The 14894-nt window shown below is 45.1% G+C and overlaps 1 protein-coding gene across 1 annotated transcript in view; it reads left to right on the top strand.

Moving 5' to 3' along the window:
- Window positions 1-10035, top strand: part of LOC131259969 (uncharacterized) — a 44068-nt gene extending 34033 nt beyond the window's left edge. Inside the window, exons 9-15 of the mRNA XM_058261592.1 lie at window positions 1802-2387; window positions 2516-2692; window positions 3290-3654; window positions 3775-3867; window positions 7340-7517; window positions 8813-8824; window positions 8958-10035. Of these exons, the coding sequence (XP_058117575.1) occupies window positions 1802-2387; window positions 2516-2692; window positions 3290-3654; window positions 3775-3867; window positions 7340-7517; window positions 8813-8824; window positions 8958-10035 (2489 nt within the window). The remainder of the gene's footprint in view (window positions 1-1801; window positions 2388-2515; window positions 2693-3289; window positions 3655-3774; window positions 3868-7339; window positions 7518-8812; window positions 8825-8957) is intronic.
- Window positions 10036-14894: the final 4859 nt, after the last annotated feature.

Below are 14894 nucleotides of genomic sequence, written 5' to 3'. Positions count from 1 at the left end.
GAATGTAGAACTTTTAATGAGTATCACTCGTCGCGCCGGCGGCGGGTTCGAGAAACCAAACCACCAAAGCACAATAAGAGCCCTGTAAGGAAATTGTATTTACCGTAATGATAGTTTGGAATGTGCAAAGTTTTTCCCTCCCATTCCGGGCGAAATATTGTCTTTGCGTTTAGTTTTATACCTTGCGGTTTAACGTTCACCCTCGACGTGAGTTTTGGATGCCATTACATAACGCTAACCGTAACGAGACAGTTTTCTTTCACACTTTATGGATGCGTATCGCTTAATTTGAGTGAGTTACGATGAGTTTAATTGCCGTGAGGTAAAATATTTTGGCTTTCAACAATAACTTTCGTCATTTTGTAGTTGGTTTCATACCCATTAAACGATTTATGACTCATTTTCTGTTTCCACCGATGTTACAGATACAGGTTTTTTCTAAACATGAACACAAGAAACATTAATTTCAAAAGTAACTAAAAAATTATGTACTCAAAACATATTGTAAACTAGCGTTCATTTCAACATTTTTGCAACGTTATTTCACCACGAATATATAACCTTTAACCGTTTCATAATACATTTGATTCCCCAGCCATAGAGCTGGTACAGATGTAAACCACCAGAACCATTGAAAGATATAGAAAAAAATAACATAAAACAAAATTTGATTGAATTCGGTTTAAATTGTACAGCGAGCTCGTTTGTAATGCAAAACGAACCGCAGCACCGCCAGATCCGTGTTTCAAGGACGAACCTAAACCGGACATAAAACCATCCCGGATGTGAATTGCATAACGGATGCTCGGAAGAGAAAAGCGGTCTCGTGGGATCCAAATTAATAACTTGCCGTCCCTGGGCCACCGTTCGGCTACCGGTTGCATGGTTCGTGATCTATCGTTGCACTTTGTGATGCAATCCAAACGCTCACCGCACAGAAAAGCAGGTGCATAAAGCGCTTCTCACATGTTGATTTCTGTGTTTTTGCTGTCATTCGTTGGAACTTGTTAGTGCCCTAACGAATGCATTTGACGCAACTAGTTGTTGGGCCTTCTCTGTTCTAAACCTTTCGCTAGAAAACCTTCAACCAGATATAAGTAATAATTTATTGTAATTTACATAACTAACTTGTTCGTCTTTAAGGACCAAAACAAAAAATAAGTTATTGTTATTTAAATTTATTCACTTCAAGGCTTTTTCCAAATGAAATATAAAATCATAATATTATTGAACACAATCTTAGCATCGTTTAACACGTTCCGTTCCGCGTCACCCAAATATAGGTGACAGCAGTTCTAGTTCTAAAAAGTTTTTGACCCATAAATAAATGAAAATGCAACCTAAAAATTATTGTAATATTTTATATAAATTTTTTGGGAAGCCAAGTTTTTGCTTGGCCTTCGGAAACAATCGGTTTAACCAATATTATAAACAAATTGCAATTAAAAAAATTGTACTAAAAATTGTGCTAAAACGCTTGGTACGCAACGTGTTAAGGAACAAAAGTTTAAAAACATGTGTAGACGAGAATTTGTAAAACCTTACATAAACGAAACAATAGCATATGAACATAAATCGATTGCATAAAGTTACAATCCAAGACCGTCTCCGTTTAACATCGACATTACCCGTGTTCTAAAAGAGACGCGCTTATTAGCGATGGAGACGCCTGGTGGGTTTTACATTTCTGTTCGTTTTGTGTCAAGTGTCCAGAACAAATCAGCTACAACTTTTGTGACTAAAGCCTTTGAGTGTGATCAGCTATTAACGAACTTCTTCTTCTGATTCAACTCTTCTTCAGGCTGGCTGAACGAACCGACACGGACGGCGCTTGTTTTCGAGCACTGCTCGCGGGGATCCCTCCAGGACGTGCTCATCATGGACGAGATCAAGCTGGACTGGTCGTTCCGGTTGAGCCTGCTGACGGACCTGGTCCGCGGTATGCGCTACCTCCATGCGTCTCCGCTGCGCGTCCACGGCTCACTTTCGTCGCGAAACTGCGTCGTGGATGCGCGCTGGGTGCTGAAGATTACTGACTACGGCATGCAGAGCTTCTACGAGGCCCAGGGCATCACGCCGGCACCCAGGAGCGCCAAGGAGCTGCTCTGGACGGCGCCGGAAGCCCTCCGTGACTCGAAAGCCTACCCCAAGGCGGGCACCCAGCCGGCCGACGTGTACGCCTTCGGCATCATCATGCAGGAGGTCGTCGTGCGCGGTGAGCCGTACTGCATGCTGTCCCTGTCGCCGGAGGAGATTATCGCCAAAATCAAGAAACCCCCGCCCCTGATACGACCGTCCGTTTCGAAGGGGGCCGCGCCGCCGGAGGCCATCAACATTATGCGCCAGTGTTGGGCGGAGAATCCTGAAATGAGACCCGATTTTGCGGCGTAAGTTGCACGACGACGAGCCCGTTATAGCCCGTGTCGCCAGAGTGTTTCCAACAGCGTGTTAATTGCTAATTTTTAATCACGTTTTTCTTCCTCTCGCCATTCACCATTTTCCTCGCGCCTGGTAGTATCTGCGAACGGTTCAAGCAATTAAACCACGGGCGAAAGGTTAACTTCGTAGATACGATGTTCCAGATGCTCGAGAAGTACTCCAACAACCTCGAGGAGCTCATTCGCGAGCGGACGGAGCTGCTGGATATCGAGCGGAAAAAGACTGAACAATTACTAAATAGGATGCTGCCAAGGTAAGCCGTGCTCATCCCTATCCACATCGCTATACTCATGCGGGAATTCGTATTTGCATCCTAAGTGCTTTACAAGATACTACCTTGTTTTATATCGAGCATACATTCAGTCAAATGTTAAGTTCAAGTCCGGTTATCTCAGCAATTCGTGATCTAGGATAAACATTCAAACGATACATTGTAGGTAAACTTCTATGAATTGGGTTTTGAACTTTTGAGTTGGTTTTTTTTTCAAAACAAAGGGAGTAACTTTTTCGAAATGTCTCGCACGAATTGTGTAGAATAGTAGTTTATCTACCATTTCAATGTTCAAACCCTACGTTATGTATTTCTTGAGATAACTGCACTTAAAGCATGGATATGTGACTGTACGGGTACATCTGACTCTTGTTATGTCTCTACCTCACAATAATTGCGTGCACCATACGCTTCTTAATTGCATAAAGAGAATTCAAAATTTCACTCCCATTCTCGTCGTAATGGGAGAGTAAGAAAGAGTATATTTTATTATCAAAGGCTGTTTGGTTCGCCTAGACAATTGTGTTAAATATTTAATTTAACAGACAGAAGCAAACATTAAACCATCTATTTTCCCAGCTCGGTTGCAGAAAAGCTTAAATTAGGGCTTGCCGTGGAACCGGAAGAGTTCGCCGAGGTGACGATCTACTTCAGCGACATCGTGGGCTTCACCACAATCGCGGCTCACTGTACGCCCGTCCAGGTCGTCGATTTGCTAAACGATTTGTACACCTGCTTCGACGCCACCATCAACGCGTACAACGTCTACAAGGTGGAAACGATCGGTGACGCGTACATGGTGGTGAGCGGACTACCCGTCCGCACGCCAGATCACGCGGAGCAGATTGCCACCATGGCGCTGGACCTTCTCTCCCAGAGCGGCCACTTCAAGGTACGCCACCTGCCCGGTGTTCCGCTGCAGCTTCGGATCGGCCTACACACCGGTAAGTGTGCGCCATCAGGCGCCTCGCTAACAAGCTCACGCTTTGCCGAACTTTCGCTATACGCTTATGCGCCTCCTGCTGGCAAATTCAAATTTTTCCCCCTCGACAACGCCTTCCCAGGTCCCTGCTGTGCCGGCGTCGTTGGCCTAACGATGCCCCGGTACTGTCTCTTCGGCGACACGGTCAACACGGCCTCCCGGATGGAATCAACAGGTATTATCCCGCTGTTTGCATACCCGGGCGTTCGGACACCAAACATGACCGCGCCACGGTTCATTTGCACTCACTCACGTCATCAATCATTCATGGTTCATTCGTTCGGCGAGCTCAAGCGCACCGTCGGTTCCACCCTTCACGTTCACCGCCCCCTCCCCCAGAACCCAAATCGAAACACTCCAATACTCGATTGGCGAGAAAACGCTCGACTTCTCAACCGCAGAACCGAACCCATTTCCAATGCCGCTGGGAAATGTGATTTTCTGGCGGATTGGAACTGTCAGTAGGCATTTTGGACGCCACTCAGCGGGGGCATTTTCCGAAAGTTTTCACCCCAGGCTCCGGGTGTGAAGTGCATCGATTTTCTCCAACCGCGCAAGATTGTTCTGATCCGAAATCCAAACGTGATGAAAAAAGGCGCCCGTCGCAAATCGTTAACAATTTATGCCCATCAAATATGCAAATTTTGGACCTTTCTCTATAGTCCATGACTGTACCTTTTGTGAGCAGTTTGGAAAATGGAATAGAAAACCTTTTTTTTTGTAAAAAATATATATCCGACGGGGTCTTTTTGACTCGTTTCATACCGTTGATTTGCTTTTAGTAAAAAATACATCAAAGTGCAAAATCGAAGCGCTTGAGACATATTTTAACCGTTTGCAATATACAATTCAATTAACAAAAAATTGTTATATAAATTAACAAACTATTTGTTTTATTTTTTATAGAATTAATCCCGATTCTTGTGCCTGCATTGAGTCGCATTATTCGCCCGTATTGCTGCCATTCAATATTGTTGGTGACAGTACGGACTTGTGAGTCCAGACTCGCTTCAACAGCACATTTATAGTGGATTTAGATGGGGGATAAGAAAACTATAAAATGGCAAGCAAAACGGCACCTTTCATTTGTTACGAGCGTTAAAGGTGAAAATAAAGTGTAAGGTTAGCTGCCCTACCGTAAGAGGCTTCTATCAAATGTTTTTATGAAAATTGGTCTATTACTCCAGATGTTACTTTTTGTGGGACAAATATTGACCTAGCTACGTGGACCAAGGGTGTACTTTTTGACAAAAGTTTAAGCAATGTTCAATCAAGTTTTTCAAGGGTTATAATTATACATTTTAAAGGCGTTTGGGGGTCCGCGACAGCCGAGCGGTAGCGCCGGCTAGAAAATCGGCCCATGAGCGCCGGGGCTCACCACCTCGACGGCGTGGGTTCGAACCCCAACCGAGATCGGACCCTCCCCTGTACGAGAGGATTGACTATCCACGTACAACAGGGAAACAAGTCTCGTAAGCCCTTAACGGGCAGGCATGACCAAAAAGCTCGTTACGCCAAGAAGAAGAAGAAAGGCGTTGCACCAAAGAATATAAATGAACACTACAATGTCATTTAAATTAATGTAATTAAATTATAATGAGAATAAATCAGAACATGTATATTAAAATAACATTTGTACTGAAAAAAAATACACAAATTTTAGCGACATTTAATGCAAATACTTAAAACGTTAGCATCTTTTTGTTGAACACCAAATAAAGAGTAGCATTTCTTTTAAATTCAAAAAAAAGTTTTATCACTTTATCAGTTCAATTGATTCCGTAGTGGCCAAAACATTAAACCAACTACGTTTTATTATATGTTAGAACTTCCAGCTTGAACAGCCATATCATGACTGAAAATCAGCGAGAAGGCGTTTAGATTACATCCATTCTAAAAAACATTTACAGCACTGAAAGGTAGGGCCTATTCCAACATTTTAAAGTCCAAACGGAGTAGCATTTGTTCATGTATCCCTCACAACAATTGAAAAACATCCTTAAACGATCGGTTTTATAGGCTATGTCTAAAGTTACGGCCAAGGACCGTAAGACCGCTTTACTGGCCGCCGGAATATTTTTTAAAAGTTTTAAAAAGATGTAACTTTACGATAAAAATTTACTTCACTGAATTAGCTTGATTAACTTTTTTCTTATCGCCGACGAAAATTTGTCTACGTTTTAATGTGAACGTTACGCAAGTCTTTAACTGTACAGAATAGAATATACAGTTTTTATTATGTTTCTAAACTCACGTCTCACGATGATGTTTATTATTTCCCATTTGTTGGATATTATCGTGCTAGGTATAATTATATCGCCGAGTAATCGTACATCAAATACTTAAAACAGACCACAAATCACACAAAATTGTTAACTTTTGGAAGGGGGTAATAACGAGCTAAATAAACTCAAACCTGAACACTGTACTGCATCAATCATCCTCGTTCCACGAGCTGGCACGTTTCATGTCGGTGAAAACTGTCCAAGCTGGTCGCAAAAGACCTGCTGAAAGCTATGAGCCGTCGATGATCGATACTCGGTATTTCCGTCGCTCGACCGGAGCAAGAATCAATTATGTTTCGAACAGGCGTCACTGAACGATTTAGCCTTATCTTATCGGGCAGCCGTGCCTTCGACAATGCCCCGCGCCGGAAATAAGCACAATCAGTCAAAACCGGGGTGCACCGGTACGGCGTGTTCCGATGGCCCAACGAAAATCATATTAATTAGCAAATGTGTTCCGGCCCCTGCGGTGGATTATTACGCAATGCTGTTTACTTTGCAGCGTGTGCGTTATTATCGCCCCTCGTTATCACGACGGGCACGACGGACGATCCGCGTGCATCCTGCGTGGGCCAGATAGGGCGGGTGAAAAGTGAGCCCTTTAACAGGGAGGCACACTGCATCGCCACCGATCGCAACGAAGGACGGCCAATATGGACGTGTGCGGTTTTGCGAACGTCATCCACATCGCCCTCATGCGGACCACCATTTGGCATTCGTGTGCGCAATCATGACGGACGTCATCGCAGTTCACCTGCTTGGTTGGCGAAAAATTGCATAAATCCCACCCATTGAATGCGATGGCACTGGCAGTAACATCGGGCCCGTATCCACACCACGATCACCTCAAGAGGGAACACTCCTTTCATCGAGCGGTTCCATTCCTGCCCAACCAACTTTCTCCATTACAAGTTTTTCCATCATTTCATATAAAGCACCAGGCGCCTCCATCGAACCCCACGGTCACATGCTAAATCTTTCGACTTTTTTTTGTCTCGTTTTTGTTTCGGTGTACGGTCTCCTCTTTGTCTCATCCATGCATTCACCTTCATCGCTCCCAACTGCATGCGAACGGGTAGGAATGATGGCAATTACCGTGTTCCCTCAGTTCTTCAGCCCCTGCTCGGCCCCAGGCCGGGCTGAATGGCGGAGGAAATGAAAACTAACGATGAAAACCAGGGGAGCAAACCGAAAAAAATAAAAAAGCACACACACATATTTCACCCCCATTCATCTATCTAACACCAAATCGTGTGGGATTCGCTTTATATCTCGTTCACTCCCTCTTAATCTTTCCATCTGTTTTTTTTCTCTCTCTATCCTTCTCGCTCACTCCCACGCGCCACCCACACTAACGAACAGGTTCGTCCTGGAGGATTCACATGTCCCAGCAGACGTGCAATTTGCTCGAGAAAGCCGGCGGCTACGTTATCGAGCCCCGGGGACCCATCGAAATCAAGGGCAAAGGCAAAATGCACACCTACTGGCTGCTCGGCAAGAAAGGCTTCGACAAGGCACTGCCACCTCCACCACCGATCGGGTAAGCCCCCGTACTCACCGTACGCTGCACTGCAACTTATCGGTATTCGTTTGCATCTGCAAAAGCAAACAATGATCCATTAGGATGGCATTCGAAGAGGAACCTTTTCAATTACGGTATTTGTAAACTGTGGGGCTTGCATTCTGAATGAATGTTAAGTAACACTCGCCAGGTACCTTAATGCAGCCCAGTTTTCGATGCATACCATTTCCATTCCAGTCGTTGGAAACTTTGGTTGATGCTTGATGTTTGGAATGGGTGCATAAAGAAATTACCTGTTTAGAATGTGTTTTATTTTTTCTTGAAAAGCTAACGATTACATTTCGGCAAACAGAAAACAATCTTTCGAAACATATTCCTACACGCATTGGTCAACTTATTGTTTTAATAGAGAGTTATCTAAGCTCTTTGAATGTTTTGTTTTATTTTTATAAAAACATAGCGAAACACGAGTAACATAAATAGGCATAACAAAAATCATAAAGCATGGAAGGAAAATGATAAGTGTAACAAATATCAGATAAAAAATTATGTTAATCAGAGGGTTAAGTTACGACACAATTCTTCGGATAAACAAACAAAAACTATGCTAACAGTTAATTGTAAATATCAAAATATGATTTTTAAAATGATAATTAAAACTTGTTCTATAACAATACGTTGGTAATATTAGGTAACTATTTGATGGAGCTGGTCATACCAAATTTACTTAGCCACATCGAAGAAATATCTGTAATTAATTCAACTATAGCATTCACTTCACTTATCACTTTTCATGGTTCATCTGAATTATTGGAATGATTTTTATAGACCTGATTTAATATTTCAAAAGAGTTTCAATTTGCAGTTCGACAGAGTTCCAAAATTTAATCCAATTATAAGCTTCAGAAATCATGCAGCCAAAATTCTTCCACCGCTCTCTGAAAACTAATGCATTGAAATAAATCAATTTCCCCCTTGCCCGAGCGACTGGCCGAGCAGAGATTAATTAAATACATAAACCCAGCGTCTGAGTGCGATTCGCTCCGGCAGGTTTCGGAAAAGGTCGAGGACAGAGCAAACAGAAACTTTTCGGGGTCACACACTTTAAGTTCGCAGCGTGTCCATTGTGGCTCTCGAATATCCAACACCTGAAACGGCCACCCTTCCGCCACTCTACCTTGCCGGTTGGTTCTAACAAACATTCTACTGCTCGCTTTTCTATCTCCCTAAATCACCCTCGAACAACGTAACTCTAATGACCAACTCGGGACTCGTTTGCATCACCTCCACGTCGCTCTCCGCGCGGCCACCAGGGAATCGCACGGGTAAGTTTTCCCAACTAATCTACACGCTTAGGGGGCGGTACAAAAGGGGAAAGGCAGGAAGGGAGGGAAGTTATACGAATGTTTAATCCGAATCCAAACCTTTTCGGGTCCCTTTCTCTCCGCGTTTAACCAGCCTCGACGTGGCGATCCTGAAGAACTCGCTCTTCCAGTCGCAGCAGAACCATGCCAAGGTGAACGGTCAGAGTAACACCTGCTCGACGGCGAACCACTCGTCCAGCCACTCGCCCTCCGTCGCCGGCGAAACGATCGATGTGAAGGTGGAGATAACCCCGCCCGTGCCACCGGCGTCCGGTGATGGGGGAGGCCATTCGGGTCCGGGGCACGATGCGGCCGTCCTCTCGACATCGTTCTCCATCGACTCGAGCTCGAGCAATAACACGTTCACGCTGAACCTGGGCGACTTTGGACCGTCGAAGACGACCCCCCTGCCCAGCCCCGGGCAGCGCAAACTCTCGGAGGTCATTGCCGACGGGTCGTCGTTCCTGGCCGCCACACACCCCGGCTTCGATCGGCTTCAGCCCTCGCCCACCACGACCGCCAACTCGACGCGTCTATTCAAGCGCATCGAGGAGCTGATCGATCTCAGCTCGCCGTACAACTACTACAAGTGTCTCAGCCCGAGCGAGAACAACCTGGCCCAGTGCACGGAGGCGCGCTACGGCAGCTACCAGCTGCGCTCGGACAGCTGCTCCAGCAAGCCCGGCTCGACGCGCTTCCTCCGTCGCCAGTTCAGCCTCGACAAGGACGACGTGGCGCCCGCGGGAGTTGGAACCGGCACTGCGCTCACTTCCGGCGCGAGTCAGAACCGTGCCACCCTCGACACCATCTCCTCGATATCGGTCGACCGCGAGCAGCTCGCCCGCATGGGCACGCTCACCTCCATCCCGTCGATCAGCTCGACCACGTCGACGTCGCTGGGGACGGCGGGTGGGAAGCCGCGGTGCCTCGGCGGCATGCACCGCCAGCAGTCGGCCAGCGTCGCCCAGGACCTGGAGAAGATCGAGGAGATCCCGCTCTCGCCGCAGTCCTTCGCCGTGCTCAACCACACCACCGGAAGCAGCAGCACCTCGAGCCTGCAGTCGGAGATCAACGAGCGGGGGCGAGCGTTCCGCAACGGGACGGCGCTGGCGGAGCGGGCCCACAACGGCAAGGAACTGCGGCTCAGCGTCGAGGCGCTCGGCCTTCGGTGAGTACACCAGACCAGCTCCGTGTCGCTGCTCTGAGAACCCGGAACCTCACGACACCGGGTGCGAACCAGCGAACGTATCAGCTTTCGCCTGGTCCAAATCTGTGTCAAACAGCGTGTACGCCAACAACAGAAGACTTACGCAAACAAACGCAGCGAATCCGGAGGGAAGCAGCACCAGAGGCAGTACGTCAAGACTCGGCGGTGGATATTATTTACACCCGGCAACGTGACAGCGCACGTGTTCGGGTATGTTTTTCCATTTCATCTGCCGTCTGCGCCCTCGTAGTCCGTCCCGGGGTGGAAAACTCGCGGGACAACTCGCGCGGCATCGTAAACATTCGTCTACATCAACAACAAGCCATCCAGCGGCAAAGCGAAGGTTATATAGTGTTTATTTTCCCATGGGCGCACAAGAAAAACCAACCGCCCTGGCCGCGGGTTCGGTGGAGGTTGGGAGTTTCGCGAAGACCCATACCGGCGTTGAGAGACTTTTCCGGCAATTAGGCTGGCTCTGGAGGAGGGAGAGGGGGAAACCGGGTGCGGGACGTCCATCATCCACCCGATGAGCGATACAATGATGATAAAAATAAGTTCAAACGGCACTTCAGGCCAAGGCCCGACCGAGCGTGCCCCATTTTGCTTTCCTTTGGCCATGGTTTGCAACAACATTTCAATTCACCGAATTCCTAGACGTTCGCCGATCGCTCAATCAATAGCGGCGCAACATTGACACGCGGGTGTTTTATGCGTCATAAACCGCGTGTACGGCATTGTAAAACCCTTCCGATGCCTTCGCCCGCCAATTGAATTCGCGTTTTCACCGAAGCGTGCGATCTCAGCAACCGGGTTACATCCCGCTCCATCCGTACGTCATTATCGGTTCCTATCGAGCGAGTGAACCTCATCGTTTGCTTTGACCAACGATGAACGACAGAATGGTGATGTAACGTTTCGCAAATCCTCGTTCTAATCCCATCAAAGTCTTTGTTCGAGCGTTATGCGCTCCCATAAATGGGGTGGATGAAAGTGACAGGTTGTGTCACAATGAACGGTTCGCGGATATTACGACAGTATTGTTTCATTTTTTGCGTAAATCTGAACTCAACTACGGAAATCAACGTTAGGAAACAGTAGCACCACCTTTGCTGCTGTTGTGTTAGTCAAAAACCAACTAAAAGCGGTAGACGATGGTAAACCTTATGTTGATTTCGACACGACGGGGTTTTATCCATAATTACCATCATGCTTTTATAGCTTTCTTTCAGCTGTTTATAGCTCTTTAATACTTAGATTTACCCGAAAAGAGGTTTTGATCCGAAACTGTCTTTTGGATTGCTAAACGAGTACCTTATGGTGGTACGGGAGGCCGCGGGGGGGGGGCTTTTTTATTGCTTTCCAAACAACACATTTGGGTAGTTGTGATTTATAAAACAATTGGCTTTAATAAATTTAGATTTAGATTTTAAAATGTATACAGGGTTAAACTTCAATCATTTTACCACTCAAATCCAAATAGTGGTTATTTTGACCGCTATTTTCGAATTTAATATCTCAAAAACGCCTGAAATAAAAAAAAACCTTTCCTAAAATACAAAAATTTAATTTTTTTTCATTCGGCCAGATCCAAGAACCAAGTTGACAACCTCTTTATTGCTTTTTATTTGTTATTTTGAACCGTATTTTTAAGACGGTATAACTTTTCTATTTTTTAAGATTTCCAAATAATGAAACGGCTGCTTTTTAGTATATTTGTTGACTATCTTTTGACGTTATGGCTTTTTTTTTTGCACCTCTTCATCATTACGCTAGTTTGGTGTAAGGCAAAACTGAGCGAATTTAAGTTCTTTTCAACTTTTATATTTACAACATGATAATTAAATATAAAAAATACATGCTTTGCACTACTGATGAAAAGCATTTAGTATCTTTAAAAAAATTAAGTCATATTTTTAAGATTCGAAAAGACGCCATAAATTGACGTAAAAGATCGGAAGTAACGCCAATAATTATAGTGACTTTTAAAATTAAAAAAATCACAAATTTAACACGTTGACTGCCATGTCACCCAAAAGTGGGTGACAGCAAAACTCAGTTCTAAAAAGTTTTTGACCCATCAATAAATGAAAATGCAACATACAAATTATAGTTATATTTTATATAAATTCTTTGGGAGGCTAAGGTTTTATTTAGCCTTCAAAAATCGTTGGTTTAACAAATTTTATGAACAAATTATATTAAAAAGGTTTGTTCTAAAAAAGTGTGTCAAAAACCCTTGGCAGTCAACGTGTTAAAGGTACATTTGTGGCTTTATTTTTGATCTTAAAAATATTACATTATTTTCAATGGATGGCTTAGTAAAAAATGCATGCGCTCCAGTGATCAGGGTTATTTATCACGTTCCTCGAATCTTAACGCTACAAAACAACACCGATTACCTACGCCAAACAATGGTTTGTACAAAAGATTAAAATAATAGCAACCACACTTAAACACCCACACACATCGATTTCCAACAATCATTACTGAGGGCACACATTCTGATGAATCTCGTTTATCGCTTGAGGTACTTAACCGGTAGCAATTTTCGTCCATTTAAAATGAATGAAGTAAGAAAACAAACCTTCACATGTTCACCGTCGAAGATCGGATTACACGGAAAAGAAGATTACCGCGAAACGTACTGGAGCCAAAAATGGAGAGCTCTCATTTTCACATGTGCCGGGGCGTCCCCCGCCCCCGCCCTTGAAGTGGCACTTTTCTTTCAAGAAAAAGACACTATAAAGAGCAATCACCGGCACACCGAAGCAAAGCACAAACACGTGACGCTTATTCACTTTGCAGGTGGCAGATAAACACTAAAGTAGCGCGATATTTACCCCGGGGTTATCTCTCTCTCGACTTCAGCGAAAAGGCGACGCAACATCATCATTTATTAATCCAATTCTCACGCCCCGCGTGTGCTGGCCTTTCCTGTCTGCGGGCGACGATGCCTTGCTCGGGGCGGGACGAGCAAATCTAGTCGACCCATGAAGGATGCGGTTCACTTTTCACACGGGCACCCAAAAACCCTTTCCGGGGGCGCTTGGCAACCTTCGTATCCTTCGGTCGGGGTAATTTAATTTAAACACTACTTATTTATTCACAAAAGTCGACAAACAATTTCCCGGACCGATTCGCTCCCTCGTCCGTCAGACAGAGCGGTTCTTGAGAGATTTTTCTCCGTCGAATAGAAACACCGGGCGCTAAGCCGGATATGTTGCGCGAACTCGCTGTCTCCGCCGGTCCCGTCTGACGAGAAGAACGAAGAATTCCGAACCCCGTTCTGCAGGTACGGACGGGTGTAGAATTAATTAGTCTCTAACTATTTTCATGGCCACTTGTGCTAAAACCGGGCCCTCCCTCCGCGTCATCCGTCCGCGAGCGTCCTCACAGGCATGCGGTCCTGATGGCATGTGCTAATCGGTGTTACCATCGGGGGCTTGGCTTGGTTGCTCTACGGGGGCCTTTCGCTTTCGGACTGTGTTTTCACGTGGCCATCGGTTTGCTTGCAGCATTTACGATCTATAAATCGTGACCTTCCCCGTGGGATCTTTCCCGACGCCGGTTGATGAGTTCCGCCGCAAGCATTGGCCGACTGTTTCGCCGAGCGGGTAAACGATGTTACGATAAAAACAAAAACCCCCGGAGATGCCGATTAACGTCAGACATTAGTCACACTTGCTGGCCGGTCGGAAAGGGAATCCGGCCGGTGTTCGGCAATCGGAAAATCGGTCATTAACACGGGACTGGAGCTGGATGACACACGGTTTGGGGCCATACCATTTTTGGTGATAAAAGTCTGCCAATGGTCGACACATTATTTTATCTTTCGGCACACGAAACTGTCCCAGTTAAGTGTCATATCTCTCATCGAAATATGTTTTATGGGTAATGAATATAACATTGGCAACAAATCTAAACGGGGGCCACATAAAAAACGGGATCCATACTTAAGGAAAACAATGTGTTTCAATATCATGGTCATTGGAATGTCATTTATCGGATATTTAACATCACATTCTGCGATCCATGAGGAAGATGTAACCAACATTTAAAACATGTTGCTGGGTTTATGTTTTTCCAACTCGATTCATTTTTCATTAGTTTGTCCCATATTGCCTCCAAAAAGAAGTGGGCCGTTTTTTACTCCCCTGCCTCTACTTTCCGTCGTACGTCCGCCGAAACTCCCAACGGGTCAATAATCGTATGCATTTACGGTAACGATACGATAGGCATTTACGGTTCGTTGTCAGCCACATACACATGAGGAAAAACCCCGGTAGAACAGACTAACGTGACTTCGAAACGAAGCGGGCACGGTTCGCTCCGCCATCCGTGTACTGTACATTTACAGCAATCGTTACGAAATTGAAAATAACTATTAACAGAAAAATGTACCCGAGCTTTGGTAGGGGGCGCCCATTTCCCTCTTATTCTTTCCGCTTTCCCTAGGACCTTTGGCAGAGACTGTATCTTGTTTCTCCCCCATGCAAACCGTGTTGTGTAAATAAAAGTGTAATTAATCGATGTGTCTGTCGCTGTGTACGTGTCTTAGATGCCAACCCGAAGGCAAATGATCAAATTCAATGAGCTATAAGATTTAAAAGATTGTCCCGAGGCCGACGAATGAAAAGAAGAATAATAAAGTCATTATCGGAAAACAATATCGTACTTACTTTAAGGAAAAAAAGCGCTCTGTACTTTTTTTTACCAGTGAAAAATATATTTTTTTAAACAACCCTGTGTAGCAAATCAGAAAACAGCAAGAAGGTGATTATCAGAAATGATACGAGCTGAGATAAGTTGGGAAAAATTGATGGA

Source organism: Anopheles coustani, chromosome 3 (genome assembly GCF_943734705.1).
Source record: "Anopheles coustani chromosome 3, idAnoCousDA_361_x.2, whole genome shotgun sequence".
NCBI classification, from domain to species: domain Eukaryota; kingdom Metazoa; phylum Arthropoda; class Insecta; order Diptera; family Culicidae; genus Anopheles; species Anopheles coustani.
Note: the sequence above shows the minus strand (reverse complement) of the source record. Positions and strands in the feature narration are given on the sequence as shown.